Source organism: Ambystoma mexicanum, chromosome 8 (assembly GCF_040938575.1).
Source record: "Ambystoma mexicanum isolate Mex_15411 chromosome 8, UKY_AmexF1_1, whole genome shotgun sequence".
Taxonomy (NCBI): domain Eukaryota; kingdom Metazoa; phylum Chordata; class Amphibia; order Caudata; family Ambystomatidae; genus Ambystoma; species Ambystoma mexicanum.
This window is the reverse complement of record NC_090929.1, coordinates 1,261,798,382-1,261,813,743: the sequence shown is the minus strand read 5'-3', so window position 1 is coordinate 1,261,813,743 and position 15,362 is coordinate 1,261,798,382. Positions and strand designations below refer to the sequence as shown.

Genomic DNA, 15,362 nt, shown 5'->3' with positions numbered 1-15,362 from the left:
AGTAGTTTGTCGGAACACCTCCCACCGCTTCAACCGACGTTGAAGTGCACGGACGGAAAGGGAGTCGCAGTAAAAACAGAAGTCCCAACGGTGATCCGGACCCAAGCACTCTAAGCAAAGAGGATGGGGATCCGCCCTCGCGAAATGACAGTGACACGATGAACTTTCTTGAAAGTCTAGTTTGAACGACATAGACAAGTACACGATCGCTAGCGAGAGCCAGAGAGGAAAAAGGGGAAGAAAATCTTCCGAGGATGCAAGTGTGTCCAGTCCCGAACGAGCGGAGAAAAGGACTGATGGGCGATGCGCAGAAAGAGGAAGGACACATTTTTGAAAACCTTTTTTTGGATGCTTTTTACAAAAGTGCTCCAGTCCCGTCCCACAGGACGGAGAGATGTCCCATAAGTATGGATCAAAGGGGACGGGACGTAGGAGTACTGTATTCTACGCACTTTATCAGAATTTTAACGGCTCTGAGCGACTGTTTTTCTCCACGTTCCCACCGTCCTTGAGCGCTTTGAAACACTTGCCTTTGTATAGGCGCTTTATGAATAAACCATACCATTCCAAGGCTTTTAGTGGAGGTAGTCAGTGCTGTCCTCGCCCCCAAGACGGAACACAGGCGTCGAATTAGGACAGAACCGGCTAGGACATCTGGCCCCCACCCATGTAGCCCGGTGGGAGGCTGGCTGACTGGATTTGTCAGCGAGTGGGAACAAATCTACACCAAGTGCCATGCTTAAAAGAAGGTCTGATGGAGCCAGATCCAAGATGAGTCCGAGACTCCAGAGTCTACTCCAGATACTTCTTAAACAAAAAGAAGACTGGGGGCTGGAGGACCATTCTAGACCTGCAGCGTCTCAACAAGTAGCTCAAGGCCCAAAAATTCATGGGCACATTGCAGCACGTGCTCGGTCAACTGGAAGAAGACTTGATGTCACTGGATCTGGAGGATGCCTACTTCCAAGTCCCAATTCACAGGAAACCTCACGTTCCTCCGCTTCCTGGTGCAGGGAAGCCAATATCAGTTAAAGGCCCTTGTTTCCGGCCTAAAGTCGGCTCCCAGGGAGTTCACGAACTGCCTGGCACCAGTGGCGGCCCATCTACGTTTACGAGGGATACACGTGTACCCGTACTTTTACCACTGGCTCAGCCTGGCCAAGTCAAGAGAGGTAGCTGTCCTATTTCCCATGCTATTACAACTTTCGCTCCTTCAGAGCCTACTACGCTCAAACCCACATTTATGCAGGTAGTTCTACTTGAGAATGACACATAAAAACAGAACTGAAGCCAACTGGCTCTGCACGTGCTATATATGCCTATGATGATGACATCCTAGAGACGGAGGCCCTCGAGGGACATTGAGTTGACTGCATCGCGCAGCGCCCTCTGACGAAATATTTGTCTTAAGCTGGATATTGGAGATATCAAAGTTGAGAAATACGTGTGAGGAACATCCCGTTTGAAAGAAAGTTACCAGGGGGATAAGTAACTTGTTCATCTACTTCACGGGTTGGGCTCTGGTCTGGTTTTCAATTCCTTAAGTCCATTTAGCAGCCCTTTCTGCATACACATCTCAATGCTAGGTTTTGAGCCACTTTCCTTCTAGCCATCTCCTTTACAAGGAGAGTAAGTAGGCTTCAAGCATTGTGCATTTCAGAACACACGCATGGTTTGCACCAAGTTGATTTTCAAATTCCACATCCACCAATCTATTGAACTCTCCGCGTTTTTCAAGATCCACAAAACTTTGGGGAAAGAGTCCCCCATATACTTGATGCTAGGAGAGCTGTCATGTACTATCTTAAGAGTAAGCCCAACACCAGTTTTGTTTTCTTCGCTGCAGGGGGATGGGAGGATCATGTCTCAAAAGCAGCTATTTCTAAATGGATTGTAAAATGCATACATCGATGTTGCAGGTTATCCAACAAAACTTCCCTTTACACCTACATGTTATACTGGTGCCACTTTAACCTTGCAAATGTACCTTTAGAAACGATCTGCAAAGCAGCTACATGGTGCTCCGTTCACACATCTATCGAACATTACTGTGTGGACACACAAGCTTGGAGCGGCTCTCGTGGGACAAGCATTGTAAAGACATCTATTTGCTTTTCTTCCTTCTAGCAACCCACCTCACTCTCCTGCTCGTTAGTCTATGCAAAGCATGTGATGTTCAGCAGATCCATACGCCTCAGAAGAAAACATACAAGCATTAGAAAGGCTATTACAAGTGTATCTGCTTAGATTCACATGCGCCCACCCTTCCTCCCCTTCTTGGGCACAGAAGGTACATATACACCTCTTCATACTTTTACTACACACTTCATGCATCCTCAGGTCTGAAACCAAACCATCTGATGACCCCGACGTTTGAAGCACCATGGGTACAGTACACATCGCTGGAGGAATAGTATTACTAACCTGTCAACATCCATTTTCGATTAAATGAGTACTATAATACTCCACACCAACCACTCAATGTTGGCCTATGCAAAGCATGTAAATCTAAGCAGATGCAAATATTAGACGATTACAGGTATCTGTTGGTCATCTAATACATTGCTTTGCTGCATCAAATGTTGTCCCCCTAAATTAATTTGTTACATTTAACCTGTCTGTCAAGTAACCTTTCCTTTTTTTTTTTTTAGTAATGATAGCACAGATGGGGAACCGGAAGAGAAGAGGCTGAAAGTATCAAATGTTGTCATCAGCCAACCAGCAACAGATTCCAAAGTCTTAATAGATAATGTGCCAGATAATTCTTCTTTATTTGATGAAGTAAGACATGTTCCTTTGTTCTGTATACTTTGAATTTTTGTATTGACAACAATCGCATCGTTGGATTCTATCACTTGTCATGAACAATCCTTTAATAAGCTTGTACATAAAGCACAAACACCCAGGTTTCACCATGTGCCAAATCTTTGAGGCAGTTTTTGTAAAACCCTTTGAGGGATCTACAACTGCTGACCTTACTGGGTAGGCTAAACCACCTGACGAAGGGAAGCCAAACCTCTTAAAGGTAGGCAATGTGTAGAGGGTGACATGGCTGGATTCTCAGGTAGGGGTTGCATGCTTAAGAAATGTACAGTTGCTCCACACACATCTCTATAAAAGGCCCAACGCTGATATTGTAAAATATCCTTTTATTATGTTTCATGTGTAGATCTTGGTCAGGTTAAGTACTTGGCACATAATACACAGTATTGAAGAATATGCAGTATACTATCAGCACAGTACATCTATTTTAGGACTCTTCTCACTGCATTTACGTGGGCCTAGTGTTAGATAGGCCTTTAGAATTAATACACTGAGGAGCAGGGGAGAACAAGACAAACACAACCGAACAAAAATGGAACACTCCCATAGTTCCTGCACACCTAAATAATATCCTATAGACACGCCAACGCGTGTTACGTATAGTAGGTGGTCAGCACAAAACCTGTATAGGCAAGGGGAGGCAGAAGGGGAACCAGTAATTTTTACCTGTAGGAAAGTCTTAATGGCCAGCACAAACACTCCACATAAATGATGGTCCTGTTTCTATACACAGCACAATGTTTGCAAGAAATCAAGACACTTGTGCAACAATTATCAGTACATTTCACTCCCAGTTAAGTGTTATTAAAATACGGTGACAAGCATACACTTTTACAGGAACAAACTTAAAAAATATATTTAAATTCTGTTTGTTGCCTAAAGCCTCCTGAACCCCTTGTCGGCCCAGGAATAATGTTCAGGGGCAGGTAAGTACCTCCCATGTCACCAAAGCCACTTTTGGAGAGTTCCGTGACAGGTAGAAAGTTCTGGAACCAAGTCAGTGGGCCACCCACTTTAATGGGGAAAATGGAGCGAAGTCCGTTTAACCTCACGTGTGGATTCTATTGCAAATGACCCTAGAGTTTGCCCAGAGCAGACCTGAATGAAGGGGTCCAGGAATCAGTTACAAAACAAGGAGCTGCTGGAGAAGTTTCAGCAAAGCATGAGGACCACTAAGCCAAGTTGGTGGCAAATGTGGCTAAGAGTTGCGTCCATAGAGTCTGTACCCCGGACCAGTGGGATGCCAGAGGGCGAGTATCTCACAAAGCAACAGTTTTAGTGAAAAGAAAATGACTACAGCATTGCAAAACTGTGGTATATATTGGCTTCTTTACCAATTGCGGTTTGAAGGGTCTGTAGCCCATGGGCTTTGAACCCTGAGCCAATGAAGACCTCCCACCATTGATGTACTCTTGCGTCCCATCCCCTTTCCTCCATACTGCATGGGCGTCCCTTCCTAGGGACGGGAGACTGAACCTTTTTCACCAGAAAAAACCTTATTCATTATTCTTCCCCATTCTTTCTTCTTCCCCACAGACTGTAACAGGACGCTACCTTGTCCAAACCGCAATGTGCAATATCAAATATGAACAACATGAGACCTCTAATAGGGTAGAGGAGAGTATGGTTACTTGCCCTGTTACTATTGAAAGTCACTGCCCCTATAATGGGAACAAGGGCTCTACCATACAATCTCACTGGCAAGGGGGGGGGGGGGGAGGAAGGGCTCCTAACACAAATGGAGGGACAACTTGTCTTCCTGGGACCTCGGTTAAATTGTGCTGGGAGGGTCCTAAATCTCCACCGATTGAAAGACCCTGTATCTTCCTTACACTCAAATTTGTACATTGGCCTCAATCTTGCATTAAAGACCTTCATTGAAACCCAAGATAATTTGGGTGGGGGGGGTGTTAACAGGGAGACAGACTGCATTTAATGAATTGACGAAACGGACAGCATTTCTGGAAGGATTTGTCAAGGGGGTGGTTCTGCCTAGAGAGGACCCAGGTTTCATATGATTCCATACTGGGGATAAAAGATTCCATACTGGGGAGCACACAAACATCACCGAACTTGGATGCAAAGGTGACACTTTTTTCTTTTTTTTTTTTTTTGTCTGTCAAAATATTTTTTATTGAAATATCGAACAAGACAGACTGTCAGATACATTCATGTGAAACATAATAGGAATCCATTCAATCAGCTCAGCGATATTTCTTTTTCATCAGAATAAAGTCTGCATATCATCAAATTCATTAACTGGCATCTTAAGAGAAACGTTTAACTCAAGTTAGATGCGTTTACAACAATCGACAGAGGGAAGAGAGAAGAAGAAAAAAAGACCAACAGCTCCCACTTCAGGGTCCAACGACCATCAATCAGCTCAACTACCACCTCAGACTACCCTGGTATCCCTTACAGAGGGCTCTTAAGGATTCAGGAAATATTTCATCATACGATGTTGAAAAAACATGTGTTCCATCTCAGCCACGAACTCTAAGAAGGTACCCCATATTCTGAAGAATGTATCCATTTTCCTTTCTGGAGTGGCCGTTAGCTTTTCCAGGCCCAATAAATCCCACCCCTTAACCCACCAGTATGCAATGTGGGGACCTTCAATGTCCTTCCAAAATCTGGCGCGAGTAAGCCAGGCTGCCATGACCAGTTATCAAGTCCACTTTGGGGCCCGACAGTGGGTATGTACCATCGTCTGGGGTAGCTCCCAGTACCATTACCAGCGGATCCATGGGAAGGATTCCACAGATGTCTCTAATCTTGGATCTGACCTCCAACCAAAAAGACTGGACAATTGGGCAGTACCACCATAGATGGCCTAAGCCTCCCTTTGCCCCGCAGCCATGCCAGCGGGTAGTCTGGGTTAATCGCATGAAGTTTCTGCGGAGAGAAGTACCAACGAAAACAGATTTTTTTGTTTTTATAATCTAAAAGATTTTTTAACAAAGATTTGACGGTGATTGCGCTCAAAAGGTTCCAGAGCGTTAAGGTCGTCTCGAGACAGAAAAGGGAGGTGTCCTGTGTGTTTGGTGGGCTTGTTGATGGGACTTATCGTGAAGCCTGAAGCGGAAGGAGCACGTTGAAAATGTAGGACATGATATTTATTGTTGCAAGCTGCCATGACTGTTTGTCACCATCTATCAGTTTGTTCCAGCACGATTCTTCATCTTGCAGGGTGAAGTTTGTGAAGGTTTCTTTCAGGTAAGTACGCCGGATAACCGTCGTTATAGGGCAAGTCAGGAGAAGGTGACGTATGGTTTCCTTTGCCGTGGTGGATTTACAGAGTCGGCAGGTGCTGGTAGAGGATAGGTGTCTGATCGCTAAAATTTCATTTGTTTCCAAGAGGTTGAGTCGAATTCTTAAGTAGAAGTTTCTCGCAAGCCTATTTGGAAATAATTTCAGGTATGGTTGAACGGAGTCAAGTTTCTTGCAAAAGGTTGGAAGATGGTTAATGAGTTTGTATCGAGCAGCTGCATCGATGGTGGTAATCCAGTCCCTTGATTTTTTTGGTGACTTTGACTGGATTGTGAATGAGATCCTCCGTGCTGCAGGCAACTGTGTCCAAGATGGATAGGATTTTGGTTTCCCAACGAGTGAGCATTTGGCAAGTTCCGAGGCGGAGTTCTTTACTTATCAGCTTATAGGCGTATAAGGCGTCTTTCTGGATGCACTTCCGATAGAGCAAAACACTGTTGCAGTCGATGATTGATTTTAATGATGAGAGGGTAAGTTCACGTCTAATCAGTGTTATTGGCGTGGATTTAGGGAGACCTAAGACTGTTCTCCAAAAAGTTGCTTCCAGGTTTTGCCACAGGTCTTGTGGGAGGTTCGGCATTGCATCTGCGCCGTATGTCAAGGATGGTATGACTTTCTTTTTGTAGAAATCTCGTGCTGGTATGATTGAGAATCTGCCAAATTTAATATCAATGGCTCTTCCTTGTGTAGCTAGTTTTGTCGTTTTTTCGTATAGAGCCTCTTTCATCGTGTTGTCTCTTTGTGAACTATCTAGGATGACCCCTAGATATTTGAAGCTCGATACTTTCTCAATCGTTGTTGAGTCTAGTTTTAGGGGTAGAGAGGATTTCTTTTTTGCAGATTTCTCTATAACCATCATTTTGGTTTTTGCTTGGTTAATTTCCAGGTTGTTTACCCTCATATATTGTTGTAAGTTTGTGAGTTGCCGTTGTAGGCCTATTGGAGTGTTGTCCAAGAGAATTAGATCGTCAGCGTATAGGAGACGACTAATCTGGTCACCTCCGAGTTTAGGCGGGAAAGCTCGGATCTCTTTTTCTGTATCTTGAAAGTCACCTAGGTAGGACCAGAACAGAGCTGGGGCCAGGGGGCAGCCCTGTTTAACCCCTCTGGCTGTTGTTATCTCTTCTGTTAACAGGCCTTGTTGGTTCAGGCGTACCCGCATTGAGGTGTTAGCGTACAGGGCTTTGATGGGGTTGAGTATATCTGGGGGGCATTTCCATTGAGTCAGTTTCTTCCATAGTCTTTCCCGATCAACCTTGTCGAAAGCCTGTGTTAGGTTCGACAAAGGCAATGTATAGGCGTGGGCGTCCCTCCATGACTTTACTTTTCAAGGTACTCAGTATTAGTATGTTGGCATTTGTACCCAGGTGCTTTTTAAAGCCGGTTTGTAAATTATCTAGACAGGGGGCTTCGTTCGCCCATGCTGTGAAGTGGTTTAGCAGTAGGGACCCAAACAGCTTTCCTATAGGGTCGAGAAGAGCAATCGGCCGGTAGCTGGTAGGGTCTAACCTGTTGCCCTTCTTAAAGATAGGTACCACGTTGGCACGTTTCCACGTTGGGGGTATAGATTTTGTGATAGAACATTGTCTGAAGATTTGGCTCAACAAGGGCGCCCAGGTTTCCGGATGTGCTTTCAAGTCAAAGTTCGTGATGCCGTCTGGGCCAGGGGCGCGCGAAGGTTTTAATTTTTTGATTGACGTTATGATATCTTCCATATTGTCTAGACAGATCCAAGGAGTGTCGTTGTTTATCATCTTAGAGGCTGTGGTTGAGGTGTTCTTGAAGAGAGTGCCGAAGTGCTCTTCCCAGGCCGATTGGCCAATTCCATTTAGCTGACATGGTCGCGCGCCTGGTGTTGAGTGCAGGAGGGACCAAAAGTCTCTAGCGTGGTTTCCTGTTATGGCTTTCAGGATGTCTTCTGCGTCTTGCTGGTAGAGCTTGTGCCGGTGCCCCTTTATCCAGGATTTGTATTTTGAGACGGCTTCTTTAATAGCGGCCATAGCTAATGGATAGGCAAGTTTTCGTGCTAGTCTTTTTGTTTTCCTTAACTCTTTTTTTTTTTCGGCGACCAGTTTGTCGTACTTGTGTTTTTGATCAGCTGCAGTTGACTTTTTGTTTCTCTGTGGAACTCTGCAAACGGACAGCAAGGGTGTGTAATCCACGACTGTCGAGTGTGGGTGTTTGGTGCGGTCGTTGTAAAACTGTGTGATGGTTGTTATGTCCTTTTCCGTGATCCTAAGTCTTGTACCTTGAGCGTTGAGGTCGAATTCTGCGCTCATTGTGTGATTTTTCGGCGGATTAGTGGACCAGGTGGTCTCAAGGAGGTTGTGGTCACTTTCTCTAGTTTTGATCACTTTAAAAGAGGTGATATGTAGTAATAAAGGACGTGATACCAGGATATAATCAATTGTAGAGTTAGATTTCGCTCCTTCCCATGTAGGTAGTCTATTTGGGTCGGCGAAAACTTGGTCCAAGTTGTCAAAGGATCTAGATTTCATGAGGTTATGCCATTTAGTAGATCTCTGATCTGTTGGGCGCTTTTTCGATTTGGGTTCTTTTGTCTTTTCGCGATGCTGACTAGGGATGTTTAGGTCACCGGCTAGGACAACATAGTCTGGGTGGTGAGTTACTTGCGCCCAATCCAAGGCTTCTTCTATTGTTTTAATGAACTTTGCACAGTCGACAGTTGCAGGGTTCCAATATATGGTGGCAATTATTATTTTCTTCGTAGATGATTTGTTTGCTTTTTCGTCCGTTGTAGTCCAATTTAGTTTGACCATCATCATAAAGAGATTTTCTTTTATTTTTTGTGAATCTGTAAGGCCTCGTCCACTTCGGATTGCGATAAGCAAACCCGCTGTTGGACGACCTAATAGGCCCTTCTTGGCCTCCACTGTGTGGGTCTCGTAGCCGTCGAGGACAGGAGGTTGGAGGAGCCATGTCTCCTGCAGACAGATGATATCGTAGTCTGTTATATTAGTGGATCCTGGGGATGTGAGGTGGAGAAAACCTCGGGTGTTCCATGAGCACATGTTTATTTTGTCTTGGGCTTTTGAGTTCGGATGGTTGTGGGAGTTGCTGCATGTCCTTCTCTTGGGTGGCTATTTTTGTAGGTTTTGTTTGAGGGCTTTCGGCAGCCAAGACCAAAAGGAATGAGAAGGCGAGGATTGTGGTGTGATTGCAGCTGTCTGGTGTAACTCGTTTTGGACTGTTCTTTGGAGCTTTTGATGTTCCATCGAATGATGTGTTCTTCTAGGTGTCTTAGGGTTTTCGGTTTTCTTGGGCAATGGAGTTGAATTTTCTAAGGCTTTAGCGGGTCTAGTATTGTCATGTTTTTGATTCCCTTTTCTCATGGTTGGTTTTTGGGCCCGCCAGGTGGTGTTAGGTGATTTATTCCTAGATAGAGGACAGGTTTGTCGCGGCGATGGATGGTGTTCAGTTTTTCATTTGGGCTCTTGGGGATACTTGCTTTCTTGATAGTCACGTGAGTTTATTTCTCTTGATGATTTAGTGAGGTCATAGCCCATGATTAGAAGATCTTCAAGGGCTGACTTGAAGGCGTTGTTTGTAGTTTGTGACGCTATATATAGATGTGCAATAGCTTTGTAGCCCTTGTGGCTTGGGTCCACAATCTGGAGATCGGCTGATTTTACTAGGCTCAGTGTTGGAATATAGCTGAACAGGTCCATAACTGCTCTTCTAATTAGAATGACTTTGTCGGTGTTGCCCGGGATCTGCTCTAATTTCCATATCCATCGTGTTTGAGGTTTTGGATGGTATTTAGCCGTTTTCGATTTGTAGGTTCTCCTCGTGGGTTCCTTAGCATGGGGTCTGGTTTGTGGTCTCTGTGTCTCGGTTTTAAATCTGCTAGAGGAGGGACTGTTAGACGATCTTCGGGTTGATCTTGGTGATTGTCGGTGAGGTTGTACTTCGCGCTTATCCATTTCTGAATTGTGGCGATCGGAGTTTGGTTCGGTTGTCAACTTTCCCAATGTGCGGTCTTTTAGATTATGGTTGGACACGGTCGACCGCTGTTTTCGTTCTTTGTGGGTGAAAGAAGGTAGTTCCACTAACTCATGTTCTTTGTCAAGGATTTCCTGTGTGGTTGGATGTGTTGTAGGGGGGGCTGTTGTTCCTTGCTCCTCTTGAATTGAGGTTGAGGATTGATCTGAAAAGTGTTGGGTGATCATCAAGTCCTCTTCGATTGGGGGTGTTTCAACTGCTCTTGAACAAAGATTTTCCATTTCAGGTTTGTCCTTTTTTGCTTTCCGGGGCATGTTGGCTGTTTTTCTTTTAACTGGATTATTGAACCTTTTTGAGTACGTAAGGCATCTGAGTTAACTGAACTCCTTTTTTGGAAGATTGATTCAAATGTCACAGGTCTGGTTTTTTTTAGGTTTACTTCTTTCACTCCTTTTGGTAGCTTGGTATTCACTATCGTGATAGTAGGGGGTTCCGTTAGATCGATGAATGGTTGAGTTTGCGTACCTTTGGAAGTTTTTAGTGACGTCTCTTGTAAGGTGGGGCACGTAGGTTGAATCTGTTGTTGAGGTGAAACCATGGGGGTTTCTTGAGTTTGCTTTTTCTCTGTTGGCTGGATCTTTGCTTCTAGGGCCAAGATGTAACCTTCCAAGAAAGTTAGTTTGTGGAGCATTGACGATTGTATCGCCGTATGATCTTTCATCGTCTCTCCGATTGTTTCGTACAATTTGACGAATGGGTTCAGAGCTATCGATAGGGCTGACATCAGGGTACAGGTGTCAAGTTTCTTGGACTGAGAGTCATTTGCCGGTGTGTGCCTATGTGGAGACGGTCTACTTCTGAGGGGTGATGGTGGTCGTATGACTGGCGTTGTGGCGGCTGAAGTCCTTCTGGGGGGAAGGTCGAGCGAATGTCTTTGGTTGTTGTAACTGTCTAGGTTTGTGTAGAAAGTCTAAAGTTTTCTCAAACTGAAGTCTATTTTTTGCTCTAACGGGGTAGGTGCTTTCAGAGTCCCTTTCCTGGATCTGTTGCGTAGGTTTGAAAGCCTCGCCTGCAGGGGTTGGCAGAGTCTCTGGCGGTTGTCCTTTATTGATGTTGTTGTCGCTTTGTCTGGGTCTTGGAGCCTTGCCGAGAGCCGAATCTTGTGGAGTTGATATGGTGGTGCTCGTCGTGGGGGGGGATCTGTTGGTTCCAAGAACGTCCGACTGTGAACCGAGAGTATAATCCCGTCCTCTCCCTGGTTCTCTTGATTTAGAGGTTGGGGTTGGGTCAGGGTTTCTTGATTGGTGTTGCTTTGACTATGCAAAAGAGGTTGGGTAAGAACTGAGGTTGAGGCCGTTGTGTTGCTGGCTGTAGGTGCGACTGGTTTGTCGATGGATGCAGTTGGTGCAATTGCGATTTTAGTTTTTGTCCCCCCTTCGTTTTCAGACGTTATTTGTGGGATTGTTGAGGTGACTTGACCTGAAAAGTGCATTTTTGTCGGTGTCCAGGGAAGTACTACTCTGTTGTCTTCTTTTGTAAGGGGATGGGGTGTTTTTCTATTAGCTTGTATCAGCCTGCGATGTTTACGGGGGGGGAGTAATTGCATCAGCAGCCTCAAGGATTTCTGCGTCGGTCAGTTCTTTACATTTCTCTTGGATGGCTTTAGAATGTTTGTGGAAGAAGTCTGATAGTAGCTTCAAGGGGCGTTGGGGGTTTTTTGAGGCCCTTTCTTGGGGCTTTTAATGGCACCCATGATGTTTTAGAGGCAGTCGCCTGTTTTGAAGCAGATTTGGCCGGATTCGAGGGTTTTCCTTGTTTTATAGGTGGATCATGGTTAGTGTTTTTTTTTTTTTGTTGGAGACGTCCTGAAGCCGAGGTCTCTTTTTTTATTGTTTGAGGGTGAGGCCCTTGTTTCACTTGATGGAGGTGAGTCTAAGAGGGTCCCCTCGTTTTTATCAGCGTTGGAATGGGTTGGTGCAGGGTTGAGGTTGTCTGTGTTGCAAGTTGGTGGAGCTGTCAGGGCTTCAGCTGCAGGGGGCGCTGTTGTGAGCTCGCCTCCACTCGTCGGTGCTAGGAGCGCACCCTCCGCTCCCGGGCCGCTCGGACGCTGTGGATTATGGGCCTCGAGCCGGCACCCCCCAGGGAGGTCGAGAGTCAGAGCCAGGGCCCCCGAAACCCCCCGTGGGTGGAAGGAGACGCCGCCTTCCATGGCGGCGCCAACTGTTCTCGCCTGGCTCTGCAGGCTAGCCGGCGCCAAGGCACTCGACATAGTCTCCCCTTCGGGGGACCGTGGAACCGTCTCCGCGGCCGAAGTCCGCCCCTCAGACGGCTCCCGGCGCCCCGCCGGTGTGGGCCCGTTCACCGGAGCGGGCCTCTCTTCCTGGGGCTGCCGGCCGCCGACAACGGTCTGTCGTGCCGACACGGCCTCCCGCGGCAGGCCGGGTAGCTCGGCCGGGAGACTCAACGCGGCCGCCCCTCCGGGCCGTCGCGGAGCTCCCGGCGGTGTCACGCCAGTCAGCGCAGATGGAGTGGAGGCCATTGGCGGCGAGGGCGATGGGGGTTCCACGTCGTAGGAGTCCTGGTTCATGGCGTGTTCCACAGGTAAGTCCGCTTCGTTGAGGACTTGAAGTTGTTTAAAGTCATGAACACCTAGGGGCGAAACAGTTGCTTTTTTGTCAAGATTTTTGCCCAAAGTCGTGTGACCTTTGCCCAGGAGCGCTGGTGAATTAAGTCCGCGACTCTGGGGTGATGGATGGTCATCTAATGTTTCTCCCTGAGTAGCAGGGGAGTGGTAAGGGTTGGCTAGGTAGGTTGCGGGTGTGTTCTTACGCAACAATTTTGCGTTACTTCTTAGGAATCGATTTGTCGAATCTTCTGTGTCCTGTGATTGTAGCGTGGATGGTAGGGTGGTGTTCTGGCCCGTCCTGCCTGCCATGACTGCAGGACTGCCACTCTCCGCCGCTCCGCGGTGTATTAGGTGTTTTATGCTGCAGGGTGTAGCAGGAAACACACCCCCAGTAGTAGAGCTGAAGGAAAGACTGGGTTCTCGAGGGAATACTGCAGGACTGCCACTCTCCGCCACTCCGCGCTGCTCCGCGGTGTATTAGGTGTTTTATGCTGCAGGGTGTAGCAGGAAACACACCCCCAGTAGTAGAGCTGAAGGAAAGACTGGGTTCTCGAGGGAATACTGCAGGACTGCCACTCTCCGCCACTCCGCGCCGCTCCGCGGTGTATTAGGTGTTTTATGCTGCAGGGTGTAGCAGGAAACACACCCCCAGTAGTAGAGCTGAAGGAAAGACTGGGTTCTCGAGGGAATACTGCAGACTGCCACTCTCTGCCACTCCGCAGATTTTTATCGCACATTCCCTTACCGTGGTGCATCTAGAGACCCTGTGGGCCCTTCTCCATATCTTCTGCCAAGTCTCTTGATCAATTTCTCTATCTAGCTCCCTTTCCCAAGCAGCCATATAGGACATTTTCTCTTCATTCGTCTCTTCTTCTAACAGGCGTTCGCATGTAGCCACCCTTCCGGTGAGTTGACCCTCCACTAGCGTCAATTCCAGCCCTGTAGGGGGTCTGGTAGCTACTCTTCTAACCCCTGGGCTGGTGATCCAATGCCGCAGCTGGATATGCCTAAACCTTTCGGTTTCTGGAAGATTGAATTTAGCTTTACACTGGGCGAAAGTTAGGGCAGAGCTATTTTCATACAGGTCTCTTGATGCTAGCGGTTTCTCTTTCGACCATAGAAGAAAAGACTTAGGCTGAAGCCCTGGATTGAAGTCTGGATTTTGCAGTACCGGGGGCATTGGACCCAGACCTGGTATAATATCTCTTTGGGTGCAAAATCTATCCCATGCACCGAGAGAAGTCTTAGTGGCAGGCAAAAAAGGGGTCCATTATAGACCCGCGATTCCCAGGAAAGAAGGGGCAAGTGACGGCGCTGTGCTGTTCAATATCTTGCCATCTAGGGGGTTCTCTTGGGTGAGACAATCTCAAGATGGCGGCCACTTGGGAAGCACAGTAATATCTGAGGGAAGGCCCAGTCCGCCCACCCAACGGCCACGAGTCAAGAGCTTGCATTGGATACGGGGGGGTTTTACGCTTCCAAACAAATCGACAAATTTCTCTCTGGAGTCCCAAGAGATCACGGTCGGGGAATCTGGATGGGAAGGGCTTGGAACGTGTAGAGAAGCCTAGGGAGCAACACCATTTTAATGGCACATATTCGCCCCAGCCAGGATATCTCCTGGAGCGACCACCTCCCCAGAGAATCTTTGGCTTCCTTTAGCAGTGTTGGGATATTAGCTTTTAGCAGACCCGCAAAGGTCGGCGTCAGCTGAATACCTAGGTGTTGGATGTATTCGTCCCCTGGATGGGGGAAAGGCTCTGCAGAACCTTCAATGACTCGGGAGTTTCCGATAGATTTAACCCCATAGATTTGGTCATATTTATTGTGAATCCTGAAATGTTTAAAAAAATGATCAAGGAGGGCCATAAGGGGAGGGAGAGAGAGCCGGGTGTCTTTCAAAAAGCAGAGGATGTCATCTGCATATAACCCAACTTTATGACATTGGTTCCCAACGGCAAAGCCCTTAATCTCCGGATGTAAATGAATATGCTGGGCGAGGGGTTCAATTGCCAGGGCAAATATTAACGGGGATAAGGGACACCCCTGTCTAGTCCCTCTACCCAACAAAATCGGGTTTGACCACAGTGAATTGACTCTAATTTGGGTTGAGGGAATCTGGGAATCTGAAAATTTGAAAAGATCAATTTCAGGAATTTCTGGCCAAATACAAAACTTTTCAACACCATAGCTAGGTAGTCCCAGGTCATGCTGTCAAATGCCCTATGGGCATCAAGGGATAAAAGGGATAAAAGGGACAACGGGCCCGGGATATTGGGGGCCAAGGCTACCAAATCAATCGCCCTACGTACGTTGTCGTGTGCAGAGCGTCCTAAAATAAATCCTTTATCAATAATGGTAGGGAGCACCTCACTCAACCATTGGGCTATAATTCTACTAAATAATTTTGCGTCTGTATTAAGTAATGCTACGGGGCGACATGAGGAACAATCGTCGGGGTCTTTTCCGGGTTTTAAAATTAGAGTAGTGAAGGAACCTGCCATAGAATGAGTAACTGAGCCTGTCTCCCATAAGTAATGAAAGGGAGATGGGGTACGAGCTCGGGTGAGAATACCTTATAGAATTTATTAGTGAAGCCATCTGGTCCTGGGGCTTTGCCCGCGGTGATTGCCTTAATCGCTGATTCTACCTTTTGCATAGTTATGGGAGTTTCCAATGA

The 15,362-nt window shown here is 46.7% G+C and overlaps 1 protein-coding gene across 2 annotated transcripts in view; it reads left to right on the top strand.

The window, feature by feature from the left end:
- BTAF1 (B-TFIID TATA-box binding protein associated factor 1) overlaps positions 1-15,362 on the top strand; it is a 2,675,064-nt gene that overhangs the window by 401,265 nt on the left and 2,258,437 nt on the right. For both annotated transcript variants that reach the window (XM_069611378.1, XM_069611379.1), the window contains one exon: positions 2,652-2,781. In XM_069611378.1, coding sequence (XP_069467479.1) covers positions 2,652-2,781 — 130 coding nt within the window. The remainder of the gene's footprint in view (positions 1-2,651; positions 2,782-15,362) is intronic.